Consider the following 13589-nt stretch of genomic DNA (forward strand, 5'->3'; position numbering starts at 1 on the left):
ATAAAAGAAAAACGCTTTCACAGCTGAGGCCAATTTAACTTTGAAGAACAAAACATTTTTATGATATTAAACAATTCTGGACTGGCAAAGTAAACTGTACAATTCATTTTATGCAGCTTATAAAACTGGAATCCAGCATCATATCAAAAGCACAGTTTACTTCAAGATTGCTAGAATAGGTTAGCACTTGTTACTTTAATCATAGTTTATGATTTTTATAATTATTTAAATGTTATGGCTTATAAGAACTAAGACTCTTAATAGTATCAGCACTCATTTTAATAAAAATTAGTGCACAAGACAGTAAGGTATTCCCTGAAGAATAATTGTTCAGATTTTATATAATGTAAGACTAGTCAGATATTATGGTTGAATTAATGTTTGAACATCTTCCATAAGGAATGAGTGGGGACAGTCCTTGGAGTCAGGAGATCTGGGCTCCAAACTTGAATCTGGTCCTTAGTAAAACTGATCTCCACTGAGCCACATAATTTCTGGTCTTAGCAAAGTGGCTGTGGCATTCAAATAAGGCAAAGAATGCAAAAAGTTCAAATTGTGTTGAGCATAAATAGGCATTAAGCCAATTATTTATTTAAAGAAAATAATACAATGAAGCCAGATGGTGAAAATCCTTAAATGTCACCATAGGGAATTAGAGGTGTTGGGTTGTGGGGAGAAGCCCCAGAGCCAATATGAAAAGCAGGCACTCCACAGTTCATAGGGCACAATCCACAGAGACTACAGTGTAAATGATAGAGTAGTTCAGTCCTCCAGACCCATGCCAGTTTTTTCTTTTTAAATGGAGTCTAGGAGTTTACTTTTTTAGAAAATTGAAGGTTCCTATCAGCAGATAAGACAGAAGAAATTCTAGAACAGAAATGTGTTGGTCTCTGTGGTACTGGTAAATAAAAGCAGATTTTTAAAATGTAATGAGAAATTAGATAACTGGCAATCTATTTCATTTTTGTTTAGAATGTTATCAATAAAATGGGCCTGGGACATTATAACTTCAGTATTGCCAGTTTTCTTGGAGTTATTGTAATACCCCTTCTTTTACTTAAGACATTTTATATATTTTCATAATTTTTTTTCTGATAATACGTGTTCATGGTAAAAAAATTCACAACTTAGCTTAGTGACTTGCTAGTCTATAATGCTCTTGAGAGCAGTAGTTATGCTATAGCACTTGTGAAACTAACTTTAGTTTCTGCTCAAGGTTTTTCCTTTTTAAATTAATTGGTATTTCTCCAGTTGCTCTGAAAGTTGGTAGCTTTATTAATAGAAGTGTTTTGGAAAGAATAATGTATTTTTTTCACTTATAGGACTTTGGATTAGTCATCGTTCAAAGTGTAGTAGTATGTTGACTGTACTTTTAAAAGGCTTCATCCAATTTTCTTTCATGTTCATTAATATCTTATATTTGGTGACTGCGATACATTCCTGTCCCATTTTGTTTATCCTACAAGACGTTCCTATTAATAAAATTGCCAGCTTTGGTGAGTTGATTACATAAAACAGAAGATGCTTGAAACTTGTTACACTAACATCTTGCAGAATGTTAGTGGCTTAAAGGCTAAAAAATGAGCAAAGAAGTAAGTTATTTAAGGTTTTATATGTTTAAAGTGTTGACAGTGTATCCCCACACTGCAGTAGAATTCATCAGTATAGCTGGTTTAAAGATTTACATTTAATGATATCCATAGGTCAAATAAATTGCTGAGGAAAAGTATTTTGTAAGATTAGGTTGTAAATCACATGTTTTTAAGCTTTACAATTTTATGTTGGTACCCTGTTTAAAAAGCTGTTCATAAATAATGTGCTATAGCATTTGTTCATCAATAATTGACAATTGAATTTTGTTTTTCTTTGGTTGTAAGTTTGCTAGCCTAATATATTATTGGGTTCTTTCCTATTTTAGTATATAGTACAGTAGATGATATGTTGAGTGTAAAACTGTTATTTTTAGAAGTATTCTATATTAAATGTTGTAAATAAAGTACATAGAAATGATATTAAAATAAAACAAAAATAACCAGTTTCTTTTCTGCCTTATTTTTACCAAGGTTTAATGTTTCATTTTAAGATAGTTTTAATTCAGTAAACCTACATGTAGATAATAAGATGATTGGTATGAGTCTACTAATACAATGAGATATAAGAACATAAAAGCGATCCCATTATAAATATTTGTAAATGCTGTGTAAGAGGAAACAAAAGTTCATTTAAATGGTGAGTTTGAAAAAAAAAAAGAAATGGATGAAGGGATGAAGAGGCGCCTGTTGCCAGAAAAGGAAAAACTGAAAATGGTCCGTGAACACAAGAGCAATACAGTAACTGATAGCTCCAGGCTGTGTCTGAGTTGATGGGAAAATACCAGTACCAGGACCGCTGCTTCAGCCCAGGGGATAGGGCTTTTTCTAAGACTTATACACAGAGCAAACCCTCAGAAGCAGAAAAATCCACATACCTTCGTGGGAATGTGACAGATGATAAGGAAGCTTCTCTGCATGCTGGTTTGAAATGGAAAAGAAATACCCAAAGAGAAAGTAAATCCTAGACTTCATGCCAGTTTGGAGTTTGAAATTTTATTACTTGTATTGTGATGAAACCCTCAAACCCAGAAATTAATATGAAAATTTATTTTAAATGACCTAGCATATTTTTTAAAACAAATTTTACAGAAAATATAATTTATGACTGGAAAATTCTTTTAATTCTCTTACCAAACTAATACTTTTATTCTGACATTCTTTTATCAAATAAGGTATGATTTTATTTATTATAATAAATTGTTTTTACAATATATATTATTTTACAATATATATAAATATAATACATTTATATTTATAGAGAGATACATAGCAAATATTAAATACGGGATAGCCATGAAGTCTGGACATAGAGGCACATGTACATAACATTATATTGATATTATGTTATAATACACAGTATGGTCGTGGATGTTACATATGTGTTGTCACTCATTAACAATGCAGGGTTCATTGTGCTGAGTCAAATTGCAAAGAATAGAGTGCATTAATGCAGCCTTTTCATCAATCCCTGTACATTCCATATGTGATTCATTGTCTCAGATGGTTTATGTCAGTTATTTTTACTGCATAAATCTGTGCGTTTAGCCTACCCCAGAGGAAGTAATCAAGCAGACTCAAACTGTAAACAGAGATGTATCTATATTTTTAGATTTTGTGACTACCCTTTAAGTGTACTATTTTCCCAGTTGATAATCATTAGTATCATTTAAAAATATCTACTGTTTTATCATACACTATTCAAAGATTATGAGGCCCACAGAGTTATTGGAGTTTACCATAATCGTATCATATTTCACTTCACATTCTTTATTACCTCTATACTTGTGTTTTAAAGTTGTGTCTTTATAGTTCTGAAGTATAGAGTTTAAAGATTAGAGATTAAAAGTCAATGATTTGGGGTGCATGGGTGGTTCAGTGGTAGAATGCTCGCCTTTCATGCAGGAGACTTGGGTTCGATTCCTGGACCATGCACCCCCCAAAAAAAAATCAGTGATTTGACTTAAAGATAAATATATGGCATATAAAAACATGCTTTTTGTTTTAAACCTAATAAGGTTTTATTAGGAGCTGAAAACTTATCTTTTTTTATAGTGCTAGTACTCCATTTAAGACAAATTCTCATTTTCACAACTAATATCCTCACAAATTTATTAATTGTGGCAGGGTGAAAATTGCCCAGTTGTACCAGGTGTTGGTTGTTCAGTAGTAATGAAATTATCGCTGCTTATCAGTATTGTTCAAATTTGTCAGGATTCAGATTTAGGCTTTGCCATTTAATAGTTACATGTTCATGGGAAAGTTAATTTACCTCTTTGTCCCTCAGTTTCCTCATCTATAAAATGCTAATGAATAGTGCATGATGCATATGGTTATTATGGGGATTAAATGAATTGACAGCTAAGAAATTGGAATAGTACCTGGCACATGGCACTAAATAATTGCTAACTACTATTACAGGAACACTACTATCACTACTTAGAGTTTTTCTTGGATCATTTTTACATTTCCTTCTCAATTTAAGTGTTTAGACTTTAGAATGTGAGAATATAAAATTTCTACAAGAAAATTCCTTTAGGATTTTGATTAATGAATCCTTCCATTATTCTGGTGAATAGGTAATGATCACTAGCGTGAATAGATTAGATTTCCAAATTGTAGAATACCCTTCTTTTTTTAACTCCCTGATCAAATAAAATGGAAATATTTTAGAAGTTTTTACTTAAGGTAGGAAAGAATCTGACTATTGTAGCCCCCTAGTCTGTTTGTAATTCTTATTTAATGCTTTTATTCCACCTTACCTATAGATTTGTTGTTTTTAAAAAAATTTGTGTGTATTTGGACTTACGTGGCATTTAGGACCCTTAGTTACTGAGGGTTATGTTCAAAATTCTGGAAGTCTATTGTATAAGAAGTCTTGGCAGTAAAGTAATTTGGTATTTTTCAAACAAGTATACTAATATCCCCTACAATAATATGTAATTATATTACAAGACTAAAATACTTGTTCTGTGATACTGGTTTTTACATAATGTTTTTTGGACCAATTTTGGAATTGTTCTCAAGATCAACATACTAGTCAACATTTATTGCATCATTCATTTATTTTTTTTGTAGCAACTAAAAAACATTTACAGCAAAGTTGGGCAAACTGAGTATCTTTAAGCTGGATAATTTTTATTCAAATATAATATGTGTGACTATGAAGTATTATTAATTTTTAAAATGTGATTTGTGTGAATTGATTATGAAGACAGTTCCAAAAGAAAAATTCTAAAGGTTTGTGGACTTTGAGAATAAATATATAGCTTTCTGAGGTGACTATTGATGAAATGACTTGGATTCATTTATTAAATATTTATTGAACAGTCTGCTTGCTGCAGGCTCTGATAGATTGACATCCTAAATAAAATATAGTCATTGCACCTAGGGATCTTACATTAAGCTTTGGTATATTTACGTAATACAGCTTTATTTTATAGTATCATTTTTTAATGGCAAGGAGGCCATGATTTGTTTTTAATTAAGGTTTAATATGCCCTCAAAATTTTCATTTTTGAATACACATTTTCTATTAAACTGTACCAATTTCCTTTTCTAGGAAAGAATACCCACCTCATGTCCAAAAAATTGAAATTAATTCTGTAAGGTTAAATCGGCCCCAAGGTGTTGGTAAGTACACAGTTTTACTTTTACACCTGTGTAGGAATTTAAATTGTTGGAATATGAATTGTTGTCTGGAAGGTACAAATAGAGAAAAGATTGGCTTTAGAAGATATTTAGATAGAAATATGTAGGAAAACATTTTTTGTAACTGATTTAAAAAGTTCTTTCATTGTGACCTGAAGTTATCAGAGAATGGGTGTACATTTAGATGATTACAGTTATGTATTATAACATATGGTGTTGTAATTAGGGAATCACTGATTAAAAAGAGACCTTACCTGAAACAACTGTGATAATGACAGATGTTGGAAAACCGAAATGAGTGGAGATTTATTTTTGAGTTGAAATCGTTCTTAATATAATATATTAAGGCAAAAATAAGATAAGGGCAAATAACACTTATGAAAAATATTTCACCATCACAATCTCAGTCTGTGTGTTTGTCATGTTTGTCCAAGTCCTTTTCTTATTTAAGAGGCTCTTATCCAAAATTGAATTATTTTAAATAGCTAGGTTTTCAAGTTAGCTAAAAGGTTTGTATTTAATTTTTATTTTTTTATTGGTAAATCTGAACATACAAACAATCCATACATCGTGTACAATCAGTGGCTCACAATACCATTGCATTGTTGTGTATTCATCACCATGATCATTTTTTAGAACATTTACATCACTCCAGAAAAGGAAATAAAAAGAAAAATGAAAAAATTCATACATGTTATACCCCTTATCCCTCCCTCTCATTGATCACTAGTGTTTCCATCTACTCAATTTATTTTATCCTCTGCCCCCCCCCCCCCATTATTTGTTTATGTTCACATTTTTTACTAACATGACCATACCCTAGGTAAAAGCATCCGGTGCAAGGTTTTCACAATCGCACAGTCACATTGAAAAAGCTATATCATTATACAGTCATCTTCAAGAATGAAGACTACTGAAACATGGCTCAGCAGTTTCAAATACTTCTCTTTAGTCACTCCAATACACCATAAACTAAAAAAGGATATCTATATAATGAGTAAGAATAACCTCCAGGATACTCTTTTGACTCTGTTTGAAATCTCTCAGCCACTGAAACTTTTTGTCTCATTTCTCTCTTCCTCCTTTTGGTCAAGAAGTTTTGTTTTGTATTTTGTTTTTATTTATTTATTAATTAAAAAAATTTTACAACAATCTAAAACATTAACGTGTGATCATTCTGTTCTACATATATAATCAGTAATTCACAATATCATCACTTAGTTGCATATTCATCATTTCTTAGAACATTTGCATCAATTCAGAAAGAGAAATAAAAAGACAACAGAAAAAGAAATAAAACGAAAACAGGAAGAAAAAAAGATTATACATACCATACCCCTTACCCCTCGCTTTCATTGATCAGTAACATTTCAAACTAAATTTATTTTAACATTTGTTCCCCCTATTATTTATTTTTATTCCATATGTTCTACTTGTCTGTTGACAAGGTAGGTAAAAGTAGCATCAGACACAAAGTTTTCACGATCACCCAGTCACATTGTGAATGCTATATCATTATTCAATCATCATCAAGAAATGTGGCTACTGGAACACAGCTCTACATTTTCAGGCAGTTCCCTCCAGCCTCTCTATTACATCTTGAATAACAAGGTGACATCTACTTAATGCGTAAGAATAACCTCCAGGATAACCTCTTGACTCTGTTTGGAATCTCTCAGCCATTGACACTGTCTCATTTCATTCTTCCCCCTTTTGGTTGAGAAGGTTTTCTCAATCCCTTGATGCTGAGTCTCAGCTCATTCTAGGATTTCTGTCCCACATTGCCAGGGAGGTCCACATCCCTGTGAGTCACGTCCCACGTAGACCAGGGGAGGGTGGTGAGTTTGCTTGTTGTGTTGGCTGGAGAGAGAGGCCACATCTGAGCAACAAAAGAGGTTCTCTTGGGGGTGACTCTTAGGCCTAAGTTTTAAGTAGACTTGACCTACCTTTGTGGGGTTAAGTTTCATATGAATGAACCTCAAGACTGGGGGCTCAGCCTATAACTTTGGTTGTCCACACTGCTTGTGAGAATATCAATAATTCAACGTGGGGAAGTTGAATTCTCCCCGTTCTCACCATTCCCCGAAGAGGGCTTTGCGTATACTTTTTCACTCACTGATCGAATCACTCTGAGATTTATCAGGGCATCACTTTGGACCAACCAACAAAATCTCATGTCCTACCTGAGATTCCAAGTACTTATGGTGTTCAATCAAGGTATCTACATAAGTTATAATAGGAAATGCACTAGTCAAAATATAAATTTTGTACACAAAGAAACATTTTTTGCTTTAGTCTCACACAAAGTGACATTTTAAAATATTAATTACCATCTATTTTCAGCACCCTGTAGTAATGACATTCCTTTGTTCTTCCTCATGCACAAACATTTTTAAAATTTGTACATTTTAGTCACTACTATTATACACTCTAGGCATTCCTAGATTATACCATCTCAATCTTTAACATCTATCTTTCTTTCTGATTTCATTTATGCCCCCAGCCCTCCTCCATCATTGTCACATGCAGCTTCATTCAGTGTTTTAACATAGTTGTATTACAGTTAGGTAGTATTATGCTGTCCATTTCTGAGTTTTTATATTCAGTACTCTTGCCCAGTCTGTATCCCTTCCGCTCTAGTTACCCAATATCTTACCCTATTTCTATCTCCTGATGGTCTCTGTTACTAATGAAATATTCCAAGTTTGTTCACTACAGTCAGTTCATATCAGTGAGACCATACAGTATTTGTCCTTTTGCTTTTGGCTAATCTCACTCAGCATAATGTCCTCAAGGTCCATCCATGTTGTTATATACTTCATAACTTTATTCTGTCTTAAAGTTGCATAATATCCCATCGTCTGTGTATACCGCAGTTTGTTTAGCCACTCGTCTGTTGATGGACATTTTGGCTGTTTCCATCTCTTTGCAAATGTCCATTTGTGTCCTTGCCCTCATGTCCTCTAAGTAGATACCTAGCAATGATACTGCCAGGTCATATGGCAATTCTATATTCAGCTTTTTGAGGAACTGCTAAACTGCCTTCCACAGCAGTTGCACCATTTGACATTCCCACCAACAGTGAATAAGTGTCCCTCTTTCTCCACATCCTCTCCAGCACTTGTCATTTTCTGTTTTGTTGATAATGGCCATTCTGGTGGGTGTGAGATGATATTTCATTGTGGTTTTGATTTACATTTCTCTAATGGGAAGTTGAGCATCTCTTCATGTGCCTTTGGGCCATTTGTATTTAATCTTCTGAGAAGTGTCTGTTCAATTCATTTTCCCATTTTGTAATTGGATTGGCTGTCTTTTTGTTGTTGAGTTGAACAATCTCTTTATAAATTTTGGATACTACACCTTTATCTGATATATAGTTTCCAAATACTGTCTCCCATTGCGTAGGCTGTCTTTTTACTTTCTTGATGAAGATTTTGAGGCGCTAAAGTGTTTAATTTTGAGGAGTTCCCGTTTATTTATTTATTTCTTCAGTGCTCTTGCTTTGGGTGTAAGGTCTTTAAAAATGCCTCCAAATATAAGATTTATAAGATATTTCCCTACATTTTCTTCTAACTGTTTTATGGTCTTAGACCTAACGTTTAGGTCTTTGATCCATTTTGAGTTAACTTTTGTATAGGGTGTGAGATATGGGTCTTCTTTCATTCTTTTGCATATGGATATCCAGTTCTCTAGGCACCATTTATTGAAGAGACTATTCTGTCCCAGGTGAGTTGGTTTGACTGCCTTATCAAAGATCAATTGACCATAGATGAGAGGGTCTATATCTGAACACTCTATTCGATTCCATTGGCCAATATATCTATCATTATGCCAGTACCATGCTGTTTTGACCACTGTAGCTTCATAATATGCCTTAAAGTCAGGCAACGTGAGACCGCTGACTTCATTTTTTTCCTCAGGATACTTTTAGCTATTCGGGGCACCCTGCCCTTCCAGGTAAATTTGCTTATTGGTTTTTCTATTTCTGAAAAGTAACTTGTTGGGATTTTGATTGATATTGCATTGAATCTAAATCAATTTAGGTAGAGTTGACATCTTAACTATATTTAGTCTTTCAATCCATGCACACAGTATGCCCTTCCATCTATTTAGGTCTTCTGTGATTTCTTTTAACAATTTCTTGTAGTTTTCTTTGTATAGTTCTTTGATCAAGAGTTTTCTATGTTGGGTCCCGGCTTATCCCGGGATTTCTGTCCCACGTTGCCAGGAAGATTTACACCCCTGCAAGTCATGTCATACATAGAGGTCTGGGGGCAGTGTGTTCATTTGCCATGTCAGCTTAGCGAGAGAGACCACATCTGAGCAACAAAAGAGGTTCTCTAGGGGTGATTATTAGGCCTATTTTTAAGTTGGCTTAGCCTATCCTTTGCAGGAGTACGTTTCGTAGGGGCGAACCTCAAGATCGAGGGCTCAACCTATTGATTTGGTTTGTCTCCACTGCCTGCGAGAATATCAGAAATTATCAAGAGGTTTTATTTTGTTTTTTATTTTACTTGTTTTTTTTAAGAGGTTGTATTTTAAAACACTTTTTTTTATTATTGTTAATTTCTGTGGGTGAAAATTCTTTTGTATATGTATTGAACATATCCCTATCTTATAAAAAGAATATTTCAAATATAATTTCTTAATAGCTTGCAGCAGCTGTGAATGTGAATTATTATACTTTGCAATGTATAGTGATACTCACCGAATTCAGTAAGTTCAGTAAGTAGTGTCTACCCTCTTCAGCATTCATTCCATTATACCATAAATATTTGTTTAGACCCTCATTCTGTACTAGGTGGTGAGTTAAATGGTTTACATTCATTATTTAATTGCGTCTTAGCTCTCTGTCCAAGATCCCTTTAAGCTAAACTAGATTCTACCCTCATTTTGTACACTGGAAGAAACCGAGACAGAGAAATTGCATAACTTTGTAAAGAACACAGAGCTAGCTTATGGCAGAGCTGGTATTAGATGGTTCATTTGGTGCCGAAGCCATTGCTCTTAACCACTGGCTTTACTGTTTTCTTTCTGTGTCAGAAAGAATACTGTTTTTAGTACTCAAAAAAGAACTGCTCAATAGATATTATAATTCCTGTTTTACAAATGTATCTCAGAGAAATGGTTGAACCCATTCATATGATTTTAGATGTCAATCACCCAGGCTTGTTACAAATAGATTGTAAAGTTTATTCATCAACATTAAAAAGCTAAGAATAGTCCTTTTTCTTAGCTTGTATTTTGAAATAATCTGAGATTTACAGAAAATTGCACAAATGATATAAGTTCCTATTTACTCTTTACAGGGTTTCCCCTAATGTTAACTTCTTATTAATCATGGTACATTTAACAAAACTGAGAAATTAGCATTGTTCTAATGCATTAGTCATGTTTCACCAGGTTTTTCACTATTGTCTTTTTTCTATCCTGGATGCAATCCAGGATCCTACTTTGCTTTCAGTTGCTGTTATCTCTTCAGCTTCTTTGACAATTTTGAAGAGTACTAGTCAGTTATTTTTAGAATTACTGTCTCCCTTTGGATTTTTCTGGTATTTTTGAATTATTAGATTGAGGCTATGCATTTTTTAAACTATTTTTTATTATGAAATATATATACAAAAAGCAATACATTTTCAAGTACATTTTAACAAGTAGTTATGAAACAGATAAGTTTGGTATGGGTTACAGTTCTACCATATTTCATTTTTTCTTCTAACTGCTCCAAGACTCTGGATACTAAACAAAATATCAATATAGTGGCTCAGCAATCATACTCATTTGTTACATCCTAACATCCTATCTCTGTTATACTTCTTCTCTTTTCTTTTTCTTTTTTTGTGGAGGCTGTGCATTTTTGAAAGACTTCCACAGAAGTGATGTTTTGGCATTCTCAGTGCATCAATCATAAATTACATTATATTGAGATGTCTTTATTACTGGTGATATTAACCATGATCATTTGGTTATGTTTGTGTCTGCTGGGTTTCTCCACTGTAAAGTTATTATTTTTCCCTTGGTAATTAATAAAGATCATGACTATGAAAATATCCTGTTCCTCCTCCAACTTTTACCCACTAACGACAAGTGGAACTTGTCAGTTGCAGTTATTACTTGGTGTTTAGCTAAGTGATTTTCTATTTTCTTCATTTCTTTTGCATTTATTAGTTGAAATTCTTCTTAGGAAGAACCATCCCTTCTCTCCTATATATTTATTTACATGTTCAGTTATTTATATCTGTGAACTCATGGATAATATGTTCTCTTTTAAATGGGGATCTAGACTCATGTATGGTTCACATGGACAATATTTGTAAGCTACAGTGCAGAGATATTGGCATACTTAAACATTTTGTTTTCAGCTTCTTTTGTCTTAGGCACATGTGTATACTTGGGTATAGGCTGAATAACAATGTTATGATAATACCGCGCATATTGTCTCATGAAGATTGCATTTTATTTTAGGATTTCCTTGAGAGATTGAGCTTTCAACCCTCAGTATTGGGAGTAGTTACTAAAATAGCACTTGGAATAATTTTCTCCTAAAAAGGAATCACTGTCTTCCTATGGTTCTTTTTTTTTATTATTATTAATTAAAGAATAAAAAGAAATTAACACAACATTTAGAAATCATTCCATTCTACATATGCAATCAGTAATTCTTAACATCATCACATAGATGCATGATCATAATTTCTTAGTACATTTGCATCGATTTAGGAAAAGAACTAGCAAAACAACAGAAAAAGATATAGAATGTTAATATAGAGAAAAAAATAAAAATAATAATAATAGTAAAAAAAAAAAAAAAGACAAACAAACAGACACATGCAAAAAAAAAAAAACCTATAGCTCAGATGCAGCTTCATTCAGTGTTTTAACATGATTACTTTACAATTAGGTATTATTGTGCTGTCCATTTTTTAGTTTTTGTATCTGGGCCTGTTGCACAGTCTGTATCCCTTCAGCTCCAATTACCCATTATCTTACCCTTTTTCTAACTCCTACTGGACTCTGTTACCAATGACATATTCCAAGTTTATTCTCGAATGTCGGTTCTCATCAGTGGGACTATATAGTATTTGTCCTTTAATTTTTGGCTAGACTCACTCAGCATAATGTTCTCTAGGTCCATCCATGTTATTACATGCTTCATAAGTTTATTCTGTCTTAAAGCTGCATAATATTCCATCATATGTATATTCCACAGTTTGTATAGCCACTCCTCTGTTGATGGACATTTTGGCTGTTTCCGTCTCTTTGCAATTGTAAATAACGCTGCTATAAACATTGGTGTGCAAATGTCCGTTTGTGTATTTGCCATTAAGTCCTTTGAGTAGATACCCAGCAATGGTATTGCTGGGTCGTATGGCAATTCTATATTCAACTTTTTAAGGAACCGCCAAACTGCCTTCCACAGTGGTTGCACCATTTGACATTCCCACCAACAGTGGATAAGTGTGCCTCTTTCTCCACATAATCTCCAGCACTTGTCATTTTCTGTTTTGTTGATAATGGCCATTCTGGTGGGTGTGAGATATCTCATTGTGATTTTGATTTGCATTTCTCTAATGGCCAGGGACATTGAGCATCTCTTCATGTGCCTTTTGGCCATTTGTATTTCCTCTTCTGAGAGGTGTCTGTTCAAGTCTTTTTCCCATTTTGTAATTGGGTTGGCTGTCTTTTTGTTGTTGAGTTGGACAATCTCTTTATAAATTCTGGATACTAGACCTTTATCTGATATGTCGTTTCCAAATATTGTCTCCCATTGTGTAGGCTGTCTTTCTACTTTCTTGATGAAGTTCTTTGATGCACAAAAGTGTTTAATTCTGAGGAGCTCCCATTTATTTATTTCCTTCTTCAGTGCTCTTGCTTTAGGTTTAAGGTCCATAAAACTGCCTCCAATTGTAAGTTTCATAAGATATCTCCCTATATTTTCCTCTAACTGTTTTATAGTCTTAGACCTAATGTTTAGGTCTTTGATCCATTTTGAGTTAACTTTTGTATAAGGTGTGAGATACGGGTCTTCTTTCATTCTTTTGCATATGGATATCCAGTTCTCTAGGCACCATTTATTGAAGAGACTGTTCTGTCCCAGGTGAGTTGGCTTGACTGCCTTATCAAAGATCAAATGTCCATAGATGAGAGGGTCTATATCTGAGCGCTCTATTCAATTCCATTGGTCGATATATCTATCTTTATGCCAGTACCATGCTGTTTTGACCACTGTGGCTTCATAATATGCCTTAAAGTCAGGCAGCGTGAGACCTCCAGCTTCATTTTTTTTCCTCAAGATGTTTTTAGCAATTTGGGGCACCCTGCCCTTCCAAATAAATTTGCTTATTGATT

The 13589-nt window shown here is 33.6% G+C and overlaps 1 protein-coding gene across 6 annotated transcripts in view; it reads left to right on the forward strand.

The window, feature by feature from the left end:
- The window catches only part of SENP6 (SUMO specific peptidase 6), a 140661-nt gene that overhangs the window by 52191 nt on the left and 74881 nt on the right, over positions 1-13589 (forward strand). For all 6 annotated transcript variants that reach the window (XM_077162264.1, XM_077162267.1, XM_077162262.1 and 3 more), the window contains one exon: positions 5152-5222. In XM_077162264.1, coding sequence (XP_077018379.1) covers positions 5152-5222 — 71 coding nt within the window. The remainder of the gene's footprint in view (positions 1-5151; positions 5223-13589) is intronic.

The sequence above is a fragment of the Tamandua tetradactyla genome, chromosome 5, assembly GCF_023851605.1.
Source record: "Tamandua tetradactyla isolate mTamTet1 chromosome 5, mTamTet1.pri, whole genome shotgun sequence".
Lineage (NCBI taxonomy): Eukaryota > Metazoa > Chordata > Mammalia > Pilosa > Myrmecophagidae > Tamandua > Tamandua tetradactyla.